The 18,245-nt window shown below is 35.3% G+C and overlaps 1 protein-coding gene across 1 annotated transcript in view; it reads right to left on the bottom strand.

Moving 5' to 3' along the window:
* The window catches only part of LOC128861633 (uncharacterized), a 40,369-nt gene extending 22,124 nt beyond the window's left edge, over positions 1-18,245 (bottom strand). The window contains exons 1-5 of the mRNA XM_054099915.1: positions 17,666-18,245; positions 5,444-5,714; positions 5,292-5,380; positions 4,533-5,224; positions 4,087-4,248 (exon numbers count right to left, since the gene is read on the bottom strand). Of these exons, the coding sequence (XP_053955890.1) occupies positions 4,087-4,248; positions 4,533-5,224; positions 5,292-5,380; positions 5,444-5,471 (971 nt within the window). The 5' untranslated portion in view covers positions 5,472-5,714; positions 17,666-18,245. The remainder of the gene's footprint in view (positions 1-4,086; positions 4,249-4,532; positions 5,225-5,291; positions 5,381-5,443; positions 5,715-17,665) is intronic.

Raw genomic sequence — 18,245 nt, 5'->3', positions numbered from 1 at the left:
TGTGTCGCAGCCAAAAGCCAAAAAAATGGTGTAATTTTTTGGAAAAAACCTTGCCTTTCACTTCGAGATGCTGCAAAACAGGTCCGTATATCGAAAGCTTACGTTCAAAAAGTGCGCAAAACTGAAGGTTTACGGTCATATAAAAATATTGTAACACCCAATCGAAATGATAAACAAAATAAGAGTGCTAAAGCACGTGCGCGAAAATTATACAGTTGTTATGGACGATGAAGTAGAGACTACTTTAACCCCTTGCCGTGCTTTAACGAGTCTGACTCGAGATGTAAATTTTGGCCAAACATGAATATGACGAGCCAGGCTCGTGAATAGATCGTCGGGCCAAACGTAAATATCACGAGCCAAGATCGTGTACAGATAGTCGGATCAAACATAAACATCACGATCCTGGGACGTGATTGAATGTTGGTTTCTATCTGTACGTCATCAGTTAGTCACGAGTCTCATAATTGCTATTACATCATCTCGCGTATCAGTAACAGATCAGATCAGCCACGCATTGACACTTGGGCCCGAGTTTTGTCGAGCTAAATGGCACGGCAAGGGGTTAGGCATATTCAGGGCGTTGAGCTTTATACTGCAACGAAGAGCGAAGCAGTTCCAGCTGCCTTTAAGCTAACAATGTTGGACAAGTGCCCTACAAGTTCCCTTAGTTTGGCAAATCATCTGCCAGTTGTATGATACTATGAAATGCAAAACGTTCATTACCACGGGCTCTAAAAATCAAATAAATTAGAATTTGAAGGAGTGTTTGCAAAAACGTTTGCTGCTTTGCAACACAACACAAACAACACAAAGGCTTAGTTGTATTCTTTCTGGACTTAGCAACGTGACATTGAAGCCGTCTTGCCATGAACTGGCGGGAAATCACGGGTTAAATATTGTTAAAAAAAAAAAAAACACAACCCAAAAAACAGTCCACAATTACTCTCCATTGAAAAATATTGGTCAGTTGTTAAAAGAGAATTGCTAAAAACAATAAAAAAGGGATGAGCAGCAGTTTAAAATGAATTGGCAGAGAACAGCAGATACCGTAACAAAAGCTGTAAGTAATGTCCATCGCCTAATGAAAGGAGTCAAATACAAATTGCATCACTTTGTTTACAACCAAGAGAATTGATATGAGTTTTTTGTTTAACATGGTAAGCTTGATAAAGAAAAATAAATAAAAGAAAAATTATTTTGTCGGTTTAACATATATAAATTTGATGTTATAATGATTTTCGCACGGCCAGTATTTTTCGTGTCCATTCTTTACTATTGTATCTGTTAATAAGCGTGGCATATAGCTCTGAGATAATGAATTTTCGTGAAATGAAGGTGTTAAATGGAGCACTTGGGCAGATATTAAAGCATAACAAAGTTGGATGTCCTGAAAAAAATCACTTACGTGGACAGCACTGAATTGTAAACAAATTGGCGTTTTCACATCCAAAAAACTTACAGGGCGAAATTTATAGAGCAAAGACATTTCATTTTAGCGGGCAGTTGAAAATTCTCACTGGATAAGTTTGTGCTTGCAACAATTTGCCAATAAGAAAAAACGCTGATTACAAGCAGGATTTCAAACAATAAATTAATAAAAAGATAAATTGCAGAGAAAATGTTCAAACCAAAATAAGTAACTAACACATGGGCTGAAAAGTCATGGGCCTAACACATTGATGGCACTATTTTTAAATAGGCTTAAGGTTAAACTTTCATGATATTCTATTTCTTGATTCGTGATTTATTGTGCTAAGAGTGACACTACTTTTGTTATTTTCTAAACAATGGATCAACAAGAATTTCGTGTTTTAATTTTACACTGCTTCTTGATAGGGGAAAAATGCCATTCAAGGAGAGGCAATGGCTTGGAAAAGTGTTATGGGAGATCCGCTTCATCAGGAACAATAATAAAACGGTGGTTTGCTGACTTCAAACGTGGTCATAGAAAAACCTATGATGCGCAAGGCAATGGACGCCCAAATGAGGCGGTAACACCAGAAAAAATCAAAAAAAATCCGCAAACTCGATCGAAAAGTGAATTTTCTTTAGTTATCTGACATCGTAAAGATATCAAAAGTATGTGTTGGCTTTATAATGCATGAGCATTTGACTATGAGAAAGTTCTATTCAAAGTGGGTGCCGCGTTTGCGCGCTTTCAAGACAACGCACCGTGTCACAAGTCAATCAATGGAATGGGAAAACCACTTGAATTGAACTTCGAATTGCTTCCACATCCACCATTTTCAACACTTTTGGCTGCCAGCGTCTACTGACTGTTCGCAGACCTAAATAAATTTTGAAATTTTGCTCGAATGAGACTAAAACTGAGACCTATTTTGAGGCAAAAAATAAATCGTTCTACGAAAGTGGTATTGAAATGTTAGAGCGGCGCTGGAATGATTGCGTTGTTCTTGATGGAAATTGCGTTGACGAATAAAGCTTATTTTGAACAAAACAAAGAGTTTTCTTTGTTAGTCCCAGGACTTTTCAACCCATGTGTTAGATAGCATAATACATGTTTTCGCTCTTTTTTAACTTCCTGAGTTGGCGTGTCATGAAAGCTTGTAAATTTTGTACGTTATGCAAGTTTTGCGTTCTTGTACTTTTTTTGGATACTTTCAAATTCAGTCGAATTCTGAGAAATTATTTCATTGGCGAGAACTTACTGTGCGTGCTGGCCCTGTTAGTGCTTAAAGTTAACTATTAGTGTTCGTATTGTTATATAGAAATTTGTATTATCGGTATGAAGTTTAAGAAGTATACACATCGGAAATAATATTGAAAGAAACTTAATCCAAATAAGCGCAAAGAAATAACTCAAGAAAATAAAAACAAAATTAATATAAGATTGAAAAATTCATAGAAACTAAATGAAATGCAAGAAATTTAAGAGAAAAAAAAGCATGCTTACATAGTTATTTTTTTGTTTGTTTTTATTTAATTTTGTAATTCGATTTTCAGTTGAGTAACGAAACCAAACGTAAGTTCAGTCCAATTTGGTATTATAATCACAATAACCGAAATAAACGTAAATTAATGGCTGTCGTAGTCACTCGATTTTACATGTTCCATTCCGGCAGTTGTTGTCATTCCCGTTGAGTTTTGTTTAGTATTATTATTTAATATTACGCTTTTTTACTTATACGATCGGTTCTTCTAGATCGTTTTTTTTTTTCTTTTTAACACGATTTGCTTTTGCTTAGTTTCATCGAACGACGCACTTTCGTCTGTACACTATTTTGCAAATTTTTAGTCAACCAAAAAAGACGTTTTTCATTTTGTTCATAATTCGGTATTGTGCTGAAGTAGCGATGAGTTGAGTTTTGTTGTCGTGAATGAGTAGTCGGTACTGTCTTATGAAGTGTCAAACAAGTGTTAAATGAAAAGTTTTTCTTTTAATTTTTGTATTTGTAAAAATCTTTTTTTTCTGTTTACGCAAAATGGTTCATCAACTGGTCAATTCCACTTATTATGAGTTTGGTATATGGGCAAGTAAATATTTCATTATTAAAATTAATGTAATAGACTTAGATCACAGCAAAAGTGTAAAAAATGTTCAAGCACAAAAAATGATGAGCGTACATAAAATTAAACAAGCCGTTGTGTTGAAGAAAACAAATTTTAGTTTGGTATGTTTGTATTCGCATGTGGCATATTGGTATTAAATTGTACTATGTCTAGATGTAGCATTTTTGGGCAATGAACGCGTGAAAGTAAAGTATGTGTGTGACAAATATATGTTTATATGGTATATGTTTATGTGCTTTCACAGATCAATGTTTGATTTCGCATGCGTATATATGTATGTTAATCTTCAGCGCCTCTGTTTTCTTCTGTTCTTTTTTTGCTTTTTTCTGTTCGGTGTATTTTAATGGGAAGTGAGCAATTGATATGCGTTTCCATTTCATTACAGTTCTCTACGTGTCATGGTGTATTTTTTTTTTTTTTTTTTTTTTTTTTGTAGTTTTTTTGGTTGGTATTTTATAGGTTTGTTGTCGTTTTCGTTTTCTTTTTTTTTCTTTCTTTCAATTGTAGCTGTCTCTAGTAGTGATAGAAGTATGGGCAAGTTCTCTTGCTAACCGTCTTCTTGCTCTGCTCTGTACGGACAATTGCTGAGCTTTCAGATTGGTTGGCGGCTCAAATTGATAACGTTGACGTTCGCGTAGTAATCTTTCCTGCTCTTGGCGCGCTTTTAGCTCGACGATGTTACGTAGTCGTGTAGAATTTCGTACTTGAAGCAGTCTGTGAAAAAATAAACGAAAATTTTTATTAATATTATTCGTATAAAATAATGCAAATGCCTCTTATTTATAGACAAATTATGTTTTCACTAGGTTTGGTTTTTTTGTAAATAACTTCACCAAGAAATATTCAATTATTTTAATATGAAGAAATGAACTGTTTTCGACTCAACGCACATAGGCAGATATAAAAATGTAATCATCAAGCCAGTCCAAAAAAGGCAAAATGTATAGCTTATTTAAGAAAACTCCGCCCCTTTAAAAGACAAAACTATTTATACTCACTTTCTTCGTCGCAGTCGCTCACGCTCGCGGAAAAGTTGTGGTAACTTGGGTAGAAAATTTTCGTCCAATATCTGATACAATTCACGTTCTTTAGCATTCGTTGAAGATTTAAACTTGCTAGCCAAATTCTGCCAATCCTCTTCGGTAAAACAAATCACTTGCCATACAGCACCATCAGCATATTCGCCAACTTCGCCGTTACCTGCTGTAGCCGACGATTTATTACCACCTCCACCACTACTACCACCAGAACCAGCACTTTGACCACTTACTGACGATGTTGGCTTGTCTTCTCGATATAGTCGCGTGCCATAGAAATACCAATAGCCAGAATTTTTCGAGTCGTAACCCAGCGGCTCGACACGCAAACTATCCGCTTCCAAATTGCTCAGTATGACTTGTACATCACAGGAATCGAGCCGAAAATGACATAAATCATGTAGTATTTGCAAACGTTTGCGCACCGGCAGCGATTGAAAGTCAATGTCCGTATCAAAGTGATTCTCGGTATTGTGAATGCGACACTGTTGGCGTAGAAAACGCCGCAAGAACATTTGATAATTGCTGTGCGTTATTTCTTTTGCTACCGATTTGAGTGCATCGCAACCCTTTAGTAGGCGAACAATTAACTCCGGTAAAAGTGCGATTTGATCTTCATCAGTACCATCCGATAGGAGCGCCGACTCAAGATCCTGCAAAAGGATAAGAATTATAAGAGAACACATACACAGAGCTGTGTGTTTTAATTAGGCTACATACCTCGATATCGATGTCGGGTAGGTCAAAGGCCGAACTAAACAATGAACAAAAATGAGATATACACGGTATCTCCCACCATGATTGAATGTCTGTAAAGCAGAAAAAGATAATAATATTTCGATGGTTGGCAGATAGGACAGACAAACACTCACCCAATAGCCCGATAAAAGTAGAAACCATTTATATGTACTTTCACGCTTTTTTTAACAATTAATTAACAATTCCTTGAGTTTCCTTCCTTTGCAAAGAGTTTATCTGTTTGTTTTATTTTTCGTATTTATCAAACGCTTGCTACAATTATTGCTTCGGTTGCTTATTAAATGTTAGCTGCTTTCGTAAAATAGCATCCATAAATGAAAATGGTCAAGGCATTACGTTGCTCATTAGAAAAATCTTAACAAACAAATTATGTATTTGTGACACCTGCAAGGAAAAGGTAATCACTTTGCAAATTGCATCATTTTTCAATAACACAAAATTGTATGTAAATAGTGTAAATATTTGCGTCATCACAATGAACTATGAGCCTGGGGGAGTTCCATAGTGAACAACCGCTACAACCTAACCTAACCTAAACACAATTTTTAGTTGGAAGAAAAATTTCGAAGCAGTCTAAGGACGGGTTTTCAGAGTGGGGTTATCATAGTTACCATAACAGCTAAATTTAAATGCATAAGTACGTTTTTGGAGGAGAATGAACCATGTTTTCATAAAAAAATCGCCAAATTAAATATGAAACAAATAAATTGCCAAAACTCGTCAATAAGTTCCAGTCCAGTTGACTCATTTATGTTGAATAAAATTATACACCTCGCATAAAAATAAGCTCGTATAAGGGATGTTCAGATTGGAGGTATTTTTTCCCAATAGGGTTCTTTTGACAGATCACGCGTGTCTACTGTTAAACTAGTATATACATATACACATACACAGGATTTGGGACGTATGTAGAAGGATTTGGTTTAAATTATTATATAATTAGGTACCCCAACATGTATCGGGTTCGCTGAAATGTTCAATTCAGTCCGGACCAAACTTTATATACCTGCCCGCATGTTAACAAAATATTTTTCCATTGAGACGATGAGATTTAGAGTTGGCAACAACGTGAAAAAATCAAAATCAAAACAAAAAATTAAGCGAAAGATATATCTTACCAACAGGTACTACTTTGGGCTAAGTGCACAATTGAGTAGTGAAGCCCTCTCTCGACGAACTCTACAAGACGCTCGTCATCCCGGTGCTTCTCTATGGCGCTGAAGCCGAGACAGTAAAAAAATCGCAAGATTTTTGGTCCTACTCGCGTAGACAACGGTTACAGCATTCGAATGAACCACGTGCTGTATGAGCTTTACAGAGATATTCGCATAGTCAAACGAGTAACCCTGCACCGACTAAGGTGGCTGGGTCATGTCGTCCGTATGGAAGGAATTGCTACGGCGAAGAAGATATTTGAGACGGTAATTTGCGTTCGACAGCGAAGAGGACGTCCTCATGTCCGGTAGATGAGCCAAATTAAAGGTGACTTGACTTCTCTTGGCTCAAGAAACTGGAAAAGGTGTACGGAAAACAGAGACATCTAGCGAGGCATTATTCGGCAGGTTGTAACCCGGTAACGGGTTGTTATGGGCAATTAAGTAAGTAAGGAAGTATACGTGAGCCAAATTTTGGGCGAGTTTTACTCAGTTTTCAATGAGATGCACGTATTTACCCCAAGTATTTAGTACAAATTGAATGGGTATACCAAAATTTTTTTAACGACAAAAATTGTAATTTTTATATATTTTGTACAAAGTTTACAACTTTGTGTTATGTGATTTTTCATTATACATATTTTAATAAAAAAAAAAACAATTGAAGAATTAAAAATAAATTTAAAAAATTCCCGAAACTGATCAATGTGTGATGTATAATTTATTTTGACGCACTAAATTTTCGTCTAGGAAACGCTGCTGGAACAGATTCAAATCGCGCTAAGGAGATGAAAAAATGGACGCATATGACTATATTGTACGAAAAATATCGTAGACGAGATGATCCAAAGTTACTCAAGCAAGGATGGATACATGAAAAAAATGTTGTAACGGCATAACTTTGCGATTATCTTATTAAATATTGGCTAATGTTGCTGAAATGGCAGAAGTTGGGCCGATTGTCATTCATCCGTATCCATGCTAGACCTTCACGATTGCATAGAAATGTTATTATTTATTTATTTATTTTTATTTATTTATTTTTTTTTTTATTATTAATTTTTTCATTTATTTATTTCATTTCCTTTTATTTTTGTTTAATTTCGTTTTTTCCTATTTATTTATTTTTTTTTACTTACTTTACTTTTTTTATTTATTTTTTCTTTTTTCTTACATATTTAACTTTATTATTTTTTTTACTTATTTACTTTTTTTATTCATTTTTTTCTTTTTATTTATTTATATATATGTACTTGTTTTTATTATTTTTTTTAATGATTTATTTTTTTTTAACTATTTATTCATTGTTCTATAATTTTTTTTTTCATTTTCGTATTTCGATTTATCCTTGAATCGAAATAAACGACTTTTATTATTTTTTTCTTTTTATTTATTTATTTTTTTTTTCTTTATTTTTTTAATTTTTTTTATTTATTTAGTTTTTTAATTTAATTTCCTTTTTTAATTTTTATTTTTCTGTTTTTATTTTGTGTTTCATTTTATTTATTTATTTTTTTATTATTATTTTTTTTTTTTTGTTTAATTTGGTTTTTTATTATTTTGTTTTTTATTATTTTTTTTTCATTATTTATTTTTTTTTTATATTTATTTTATTTTTTATTTCTAGTTTTTTATTATTATTTTTATTATTTATATTTTCTGTAATTATTTATATTTTTTTTAATAATTTTACTTTTTTATTTTTTTTTTTTGTATTTAGGCCTTTGATTTCTAAATATTTACTCCGATAGCCAAGCGGCAAATAGGGCCCTAGGCTCTATTATGGTGCACTCGAAACTGGTCAGGGAATGCCTGGTCTCTCTCTCGATTACATCATCTCTCAAATTTCGTGGGCATCCTCACGGGGCACTGCCCGCGGGGTACACATGCCGTGAGACTCGGAATCACTTCGAGTCCTTTTTGCGTCAGTTGTATGAAGGATGAGGTGGAATCATCTCAGCACCTGTTCCTCAGCTGCCCAGCTCTCGCGGGACTAAGATGCAAGCATCTTGGCTCTCACTTCTTTTTGCGCCTGCTGATATAGCGGGTCTTGATAACAAAAATCTAATTAACTTCATCAGCAGCATAGAGAGGTTAACACAATCGCAGACCAGTCACCGTTCATAATCCACAAACACTCAACCCTCCCCACGCCTTTCCCTTTCGTCCTTTTCCTTCACCTCTTTTTCTCCTCTTGCAATGGTATCACAAAGGATGAACCAACGTCTTTCGTCCAAGTGGGCCCACTCTCTGGGCAATCAACACTACCTAACCTAAGCTAACCTTCGATTTCTCCTTGTATGTATCTGCTGTTATAAAATAAGTATTTTTTGCCTCTTGTTACATGTCCGAAATAAGCGACTTTTCTTCTTTTTGTACGTTAGTGCGTTGCTTGAGCACTACGTCATTTGATATTTTAGCACTTAAGCCATTTGATATTTAATATGGTTAGCCTCGTATTGAAGTAGTATCTGCCGCTTTTACTCAGCGTAATAAATTTGGTATACAATATAAGTAGTATCTGTTGTTGTTGTTGTTGTTGAGGTGGTTGAACATTTCTGAGCTGAAATGCTCCTAATTAGTGACCAGCACCGTTTTACTACCACTATCTCGTGTGAAGATGATGTTGTTATTTTTTTTTTTTTTTTTTTGTTTCCAAGTCAGATCCATTTAGTGAGGTCCAAGTATAGCAGCAAATCCTTTATCTCGATGTCTGAGATTTCCTTAATTTGCTGTAAGAAAGGCTTACCGAAGGATCGGAGTCGTGCCCTGGCTAGTCCCGGACTTTCCTTCGCCCCTTCCGCTTGACAGCTTCTACAGATAGGATTGAAGGGTAGATTGAGTCTAGCTGCATGATCCCCTACTTTCCAATGTCCTGTAAGGGTTGAAGTGATACGTGGAATGTTTGGCCGAGAACATCCTAGCAGGTCATTCGTCCTTTGGATTTTGTATGACGGCCATGTGTATTTTGTTGTAATACATGTAGGTATTTGCTCCATCTTCTTTCGGCTAAAGCATGATAGTATGAAGCAATGGATGCTTTTAGTGTGTTCAGTGGGGTGGAGACTGCCACCGCCTCTGCTATGTCTAGTGTCGAGCCAGATATCTACCATGAGTTTGCATATTCCCCAATTGCATATACAAAGTGAAACACCTTCATTGGAATTGGCATTCTACTGCCGTCTATAAGTTTCACCGGAGATTTCATCGCAACCCGTCGTTTTTTTTATTTTAATTAAGTTTTTTATTTCAGACATAGTTCTTGAAGTAATGAATCAACTTTTGCATGAGTTATTCCAATTTGATACTTTCGTGAATCGTTTTTAAATAATTCATTCATGGGTATTCGCAACCATATATGTACATATGTATGTATGTTTTTATTTTCTTGTTATAACTTTGATTGTTCCTATAATGTTTTAAATGCGGTGTTTTTACAGGTTACATAGTTCCTTTAGTTTTTTGTGTAAATTAAAACTGTAATGTAGCTTCTTCAGCCGTTCGAAATCATCATATTACATATATCTAATGCGCTATTACTTTGTCTATAATTTCTTTGTTCCTTCGTTTATACTCGTCAACCTTCATGTTCCGATATTTTCTTCCCTCATTAAATCCAATATTTTGTCATTGAATCCAATATTTTTCTTTAGCTAAAGGGTTTTCCAATAACGAAACCATTGATCTTTTACGGGAAAAGTTTCCGGACCGTGCTATCTCTCGAAGAGGTGATCACAATTGGCCACCGAGATCTTGTGATTTAACAGCTTGTGACTTTTTTCTTTGAGGCCACCAACACCCCAGGGTCGATTCAAGACCTCACAGATGGAATTCGTGTTATGGAAGATTTCATGAAAAGGATATTGTCCTGTAAGCGTGGTTGTGGTGGTCATTTGCCTGATGTTACTTTCCACTATTACCAGCATACCTTCCTCTTTATAATGAAATAACACCCGGTCATTTATATTAAAAATAACATTTTCCTTGGAATTTCATAATAGCACCTCATATTGGAAACCCCTTTATATCAGTTTTTGCTCAAAGCTATTCCAAAATTCAATCATATTTTCGCCAGTATTACAATTATTCAATAATTCATTTTGCTTTGTTTGCAAACATTTCTGTTATCGTCAGTTATCCATTTTTGTATATCTATGTGGGATTTGCTCTATTTTGTTCCCTGATTCCAGTCGTATTCGTATCGTTGTTGCTAATAGGTTCTGATAAGAAGGAACGCCTTCATCTGAAAGTGTTTTTGCTCTTACCACGCATAATTTAAATACATATTTTGTTAATATTCTGACTTGTGGGGCTTTCAACTGTTTGGCAGTTTGAAATAAATATTAATATAACAAACTGAAGCTCTTCCACTGATAGATAATACCCGACTTACCGAATGTATGTTTATGAAATAGTTTCACGCGATGGTAACCACCGTTACCGAACTACAACAATAGCAGCTGTTAAAATAATGAATATATCTACGAGGAATCCAAGAAAAATACGTCATTAATAATGACAAAACATGTAATCGTATTATTTAAAAAATGTGGATACAAATTTGATCACGAACTTAATTAAAATTCACTGAAAAGTTAAGACCAGGAGAGCAGAGTAAAAAAAGTGTACCAAAATTGTCCCAGAAGATACGCAACTGGCATCCAAGCACAATGACCAAAGTGTGTGAGGTGATACATACGATTTTTGGAATTAGCATCAAATTACAAAGAAGGAAGGTAGATAGTAGGATGAAAATGTAAGCATAAGTAGTCAAGACAAATAAAATTAGATGTAGCAACAAAAGTAAAACTTTGAAAAATAAAATGAGTATACTCGTATTAGACATAACGTTAAAAACCTCCTTGTGACATTAGCGTAACCAAGGCGCACTCATTAAAGGATAAATAACAACGTTTTGGACATTGGAATATCACGACAGAAGAAAATCAAAATAAAAATTAAAGGGTGAATTGCGTTGAAAAGCCGACATTCTTTGAAGCGCCAGAAGCATACAACGATAGTGCGAACGGCTTTTCGTCATTTCATTTTATGCTTACTTCCAGATGTACAGCGCAAAAGAAGCAAATCAGCTGGTTTACCTATATCACGTTTAATACATTCGCCATGAACGTAGCCAATATAAGTCAAATAAGGTGTGATTAACAATCCAGTACTACTCCCTTGTAAGGGACTATTATGTCAACAAATATAAACGAACAAATGGGAACAATTTGTATCAATTTTATGTAGTCTATTTTGTATGAGAGCACTGTAAAATTCAATCACGCCTTCGCAAATACATTTTGAAGGGAAACACGCAACTTGCAAGCGATAATCGAGAGAACAAAGTCGGTTCTACATTACCGAAACGACCCTGTCACCCCAGCAGCATTCCCCAGCATTTATGGGGAATGTTTAGGCTGTTACAACAACAGCAAAAAGAACAAAGTCTAACGCTTTCTCGAGTAAAAAGAATGCACATTTTACATCTGCCTCTGAGAATTTTTAGAGTTGAGAATAAAAATTGAGCAAGATAAATATTCATTTTGAGAAGTTTCTTCAGTGAATTGCTATAGAAAAACACCCAACGTCATAATGCAATCAATACCAGATACTATATTCCTAAGAAGGTGAAATGGTTGAAGTGCCAGTCTGGCACTCCTCAAGTGCCGTTTTGATACATATTCCTAAGGAAGTCTGCTCCAAATTTTAAAGTTAATATTTCATTTTTTAACTTTTGTTTTTAATAAAAATAAATATAGGGTATATGGTCAAGATCGTTTTGCTTTTGAAGCTGAAATACGTTCCGGCCTCCTACAGATAGAAATATGCAGAATATTTGCTTTGTATAATTAATCACAAAATTTGTGGAAATATCACTTCTCTTCCTGCAGCAATGTTTTTTCTGTAAGCGACACTTACAGTTGTCCACAAAATAATGGGAGTACCGGCATGAAAAATATTCAATGTAAACAATTTCAATAAAAGAACGATTCTTAAAAAAAAACTTTGACACAAAATAAATCACATAAGTTGTATTTATCTTTACGCAGTTCACACAATTCAATCAAACGTAAACCAAAATTAAAATTTCAATTTAAGTAAAGCAAAGTAAAAATTACTTCCACATAAAAAGAAGAGTAATCTATATATATATATAAAAAGAAGTTACATTTCCTTGGTAATCTTATAACTCAAGAACGGGCTCACCTATCCGAACCAAATTTTTAGGCTTTGTTTGGACTATTCAGTAGATGGTGTGTGTTTTAAAATTTTAAGAATCGGATACCTGGGTCTCGAGAAATAGGCCAAAACGTGAACCCGGGTAACCCTAGGATGTGTTTGTACAATATGGGTAGCAAATGGAAGCTGCTGATGATTCTATAGTATCGAGTATTTTTCATACCGTTCCGTGACTAGGATCTCGAGATATGGCCCAAAATGTGGGCAACGATAACTTAAGGATGTGTTCGTACAATATGGGTAGCAAATGGAAGCTGCTGATGATTCTATAGTATAGAGTATTTTTAATGCCCCTCCGTGACTAGGGTCTCGAGATATCGCCCAAAATGTGGACCCCGATAACTTAAGGATGTGTTCGTACAATATTGGTAGCAAATGGAAGCTGTTGATGATTTCTATAGTATAGAGTATTTTTCATACCGTTCCGTGACTAGGGTCTCGAGATATCGCCCAAAATGTGGACCCCGATAACTTAAGGATGTGTTCGTACAATATGGGTAGCAAATGGAAGCTGTTGATGATTTCTATAGTATAGAGTATTTTTCATACCGTTCCGTGACTAGGGTCTCGAGATATAATCCAAAACGTGGACCCGGGTAACTCTAGGATGTGTTTGTACAATATGGGTAGCAAATGGAAGCTGCTGATGATTCTATAGTATAGAGTATTTTTAATGCCCCTCCGTGACTAGGGTCTCGAGATATCGCCCAAAATGTGGACCCCAATAACTTCAGGATGTGTTCGTACAATATGGGTAGCAAATGGAAGCTGTTGATGATTTCTATAGTATAGAGTATTTTTCATACCGTTCCGTGACTAGGGTCTCGAGATATAATCCAAAACGTGGACCCGGGTAACCCTAGGATGTGTTTGTACAATATGGGTAGCAAATGGAAGCTGCTGATGATTCTATAGTATAGAGTATTTTTAATGCCCCTCCGTAACTAGGGTCTCGAGATATAGACCAAAACGTGGACCTGGATAACGCTAGGATGTGTTTGAACCACATGAGTATCCATTTCGGCAAAAATGTAAAGCACTTATGGATTTAATTGTGAAATTATATGTATTTGGGGAGGTGCGTTGCCATTTGTACTCCATCGAATGGCAGAAAAGGGGATTGCCGCACGCACATATACTAATTTGGCTGGTACATAAAATAACTCCGGATCAAATCGATAGCCTTATATCAGCTGAAATTCCTAACCACACTGCTGATCCTGGGTTATTTCAAGTTGTCGTTATATATTACATTTCCTTGGTAATCTTATAACTCAAGAACCGCCGAACCGATTGACACAAAAATTTTAGAGTTTTTTTCTATCTTTGAGGAGGTGGTGTGTGTGAAGTTTGATTGAAATCGGTGCAGCCGTTCCTGAGTTATGATATTTTATGTGAGTAATGGTTTCCTCTCATACGAAATGCCTGTATGGGAAAAACAATTACAAATACACAGCCGCTTATGAGCGTTTCTGTTGTACTGTTGTGGTTTTAAGTGTATTATGTTAATATTAATTTTGGGCGAAAATATACAATAATAAAAACTGGAGCATTCAAGGAACTGGTAAAACATTTTTAACTTTATTTATTTTAGCATAATTTATTTAGCGTAAAAAATTGAAATGGAAATTAAAGAATCAAAGTTTAATTACAAGTTTTTATCGGCTCTTTCACCTTACCTGTATATAGGTGACCACCACAATCAAATTTTAAAAAAGTAAAGAAAAGGCTATTGTGACATCTTTAGAAAGTATGTTGAATGAAAAAAATCAACTAATTCAACTGTTTAAACATTTTACGAGTTCTATAAAGAAAACTTAATATGAAAAATTTCTTGCGATATAAAAAAAACATTTTATGTATGGTGGTGCGAAGCCCACTGGGTGATGCTAGTTTATGTATATAATAAAATATTATTTTTAAGTTACAAAACGAAAAACAATACTAATACTTCGTTGAATACCCTCGGTTTTTCAGCACTGCATTACTTCTTTGCGTTACAACGTTTTAATGGGATTCCTTTCCATGCCTCTTTTACCGTCCCGTCTAGAATTGTTTGGTTTCCATCCATCAACACTTTTTTTGATGAAAGCCGATTAGTTTTCTATGGGAGTTTATGTAGGGAAACTGAGCAGGCTAACGCATAACCTCAACCCCGTTGACTCTAAACCATTCTTTTGCGGCCTTATTGGTATGTTTGGGCTGATTATCCTGTTTATATACCCATTACCCAGTGGCAAGTGGTAACATTACCTCGTCAAATATATTAACATATGTATACTCTTTAATTCAAAATGCATTCAATCAAATAAATTTTACCTATTGCGTCATGTTCGACCATTTTTGTGATGGTTCTGGGATTATATTCCGTGTTAAGTGGGCGCTACTTTCTAAGGCCTTTTCTACCAAACAATTCGATTTTGCTTTCATCGTACCCGCAAACTATTATATTTTGCTCGTCTTGAGCAGATGTTTTGTGCTTTCGTCTGCGAGGACCAAGCTTATTTTTATAAATTAAGGCATTTGCCACCATCTGAGCCGAACGTTCTACGAAATCTAGAATTTAATTGTGTTTTTCTTGTTTTCGTAACCCTCTTATCATTGCTCGTTTTTTATCTTTAGGGTTCTTTCCTATACCCACCAAAAAAACCAATGCATAAATGTGAAAATTTTTGCAAAGTTTGTTTTCAAGTAATATTAGGTTGTGATTTGTGGATATATCGAGCTTCGACATTAAGCCCAGGCTTTTCAGAAAGTCATAAACAGTTGAATGCGATAAATTTAACCCATCCCCGATCTCACGTGTTCGCCAGTTGCATCAACGAATGCCTTTATCGCGTCTTTATCAGCTTAAACCGATCTTCCCGGACGTTGTGCATCTTCGACACCAAAATTGCCGGATCGAAATTTTGCAAACCAGTGCTGGCACTGGCATATTGTCAACACATCTTCTCCATACACATCGGTTAATTTCTTTCTGGCTTGAACAGCATTTTTACCTTTTATCTAGTAAAAAAGTTAATTATGACATAAATGCTGCTAATTGCTCTCTATATTTAAAAGGTTACCGACCAAAAACTACTACGTAAAATCTATTGAACTTATTCACACACAAGCCCTGCTATATCAGCTGTCAAAATATATAATGACAATGCGACTTAAGTGTGAAGTTAATTATTAAATTCCCTGTCGGGAAGAAACTAAATTACTTTCCAATTAATGCCGCTCCCTCATGTAAGAATGGTTCACATGAATTTCTCATTTCTCCCAACAATGGGCAAACGAAAATTAAAAATAATTTTCAAAGGAAGGAGAAATAGCAAAAGAAAAATAAAACAAAAAAAAACTGCATATATCAAAAACAGTCTGTCGCTATTATCAAAAAAACACATGTAGGACAATCTGTCGGAGGAAAAGCATATTGGAACGAAGTCATAACGCACATAATGGAGGCAAAAAAGACTGCAGAATATTTTGTTGTTACTCGTTTTTTTTTTTAATTTTCTTTTCAAGTTTGTATTTGATAATACACACATAATATGAATGTGTTGCTTGCTAAAAATTGTAAATAAATGAAATTTAGATAGTTAAAAATTAAATAACCACGGTTAAATATATAGCCGGTGATTAATTTGCAGCGAATTGCACTTAACACAACTTTCTGACCGTTTCTAATTCATTTTACGCCAAAAACTTTCTGCATTGCAGAAGCGAATTTTTCAGGCGGAATTGGGGCGATTCCTATGCTCTAATCAACCATGCACAATGCATGTGCATGTAAATGACATGAAAACATGTGTGCACATACATACTCATACATATCTAAGTGTAAACACTTTGGCGCGCACATCAAGTCAAACACCTCGATAGTTTTACTCACCCAAAAATTATAGGCTGCACCAAAATAAAACAACTGGAAATCAAAACAATACACGAGTAGAAAGAACCGCCATTCAACTTTCGCCGACTACGACGCAGACACCGACGTCAGCTTCTTTACGTCATTGTCAGCTTCGCCGTCGTTAGCACCGCTGGCAGCGCAGTAGCGATTTAGTAAGTTTTGGATTGTTTTGATTTAATTTTGAAAAAGCGGTGCAATAGCGCCAACCGAGTCGGAAAATTTTGTTGTTTTGCGCTGCAGCCAAAGCGAGAACAATTGAAATGCAAATACGGTAACGACACACATAAGCTGTGCTATTCTTCACCAACAAACTTTCAACATAGCAAAAATAACGAAACCAAAAAGCAGAGCGGTCAAGCGGTAGTGTGTTTTTGGGCAAGGCACCATAAAACAATATGTGCGAGGGAAGTAACTAGCACCACCTGCGCCATCATCTATATGCTTTTCCGTTTCCCTTATGGTATCACGGTATTGCTGTAAGGCGGTTATGCCGTAAAAAACGATAAGTGAAATTTTTCTTAAGCGCCCATTTTTCTTGATAGTTCCTTATTGCGGCATAGTGTGGGACTACAGCGGAAGTCTATTAAAATTCTTCGTATAGCACACAATATACACAGGGTTCCATTTATTAGCAAGCACTCAAGTTATGGTGCGCGTGTCCCAATGAATCGGAAAACCCGCGCAATCAGAATTTATTTGCCGAAGACACGCATGGCTATATGAATGAATGCTCATTTACAAGCACATATAAGTGGAGCAGAGTCGTGAATTCGAGTAACTAGCGCACGAAGGGGGCCATTGGGAGCATGAAAGTGCGCAAAACGGGCAACTTACTTAAATGCACGGATATGCTACACTTATTCACTGCCGCCAACTATAGTATATGAAGCGCACCCAATCTACCCATATACATATATAGATTCAATATAAATATGCTATGCTACATTTTTTTTGCCCAAAAGACTTCACAATTTGCTTTTACTACTTTAAACACTTTTTCAATACAAAACTAATTACGATAGAATTTCTGTGCATACCTCCACCATAACTTCGTGCAAGTTATTGTTGCACCACTGCCTTCTATTATTTTATTTATATATTTTTGTTTTTATTTTAATTTTTATTTTCGATTGTATTCCAACGACAAAAATACATTTATTATCTCTTTATTCACTTCAATTATCGTCTTTTCCGCTCCTACATTTTTTATATATCTGTTCTTTTCTGTTTCTTCTTGGTCAATAAATCAAGTAGAAAGATTGTGAAAATTTTTTACTTCCATCTTTATATGCGTTCGTTTGTTTGTGTACGTGTTCACTTGTGTACGTGTGGTTGCGTGCGTTGCGCTCCTTCGCTCCGATTAAAATTCTTTAATCCGCCTTAATTTTTCTTAATTTACTCTTTTCGGTTTGTTTTTACACATCCATTGACTTTACATATACCGCCATCAGCAATATTTTAAGGCGTTTAATTGTTTAATCTTGTCACTTATAATATTTTGTAAATTTTCACTTCACAAAATTTTCTATTTTTTTCACATTACACATACACACGGCAAAGCACTTTTCTATTTTATCACTTTTACCACGAACGAGCACAACCGAATACGTTTAACGC

This window comes from Anastrepha ludens, chromosome 4, assembly GCF_028408465.1.
Source record: "Anastrepha ludens isolate Willacy chromosome 4, idAnaLude1.1, whole genome shotgun sequence".
Lineage (NCBI taxonomy): Eukaryota > Metazoa > Arthropoda > Insecta > Diptera > Tephritidae > Anastrepha > Anastrepha ludens.
This window is presented reverse-complemented; position numbering and strand designations above follow the sequence as displayed.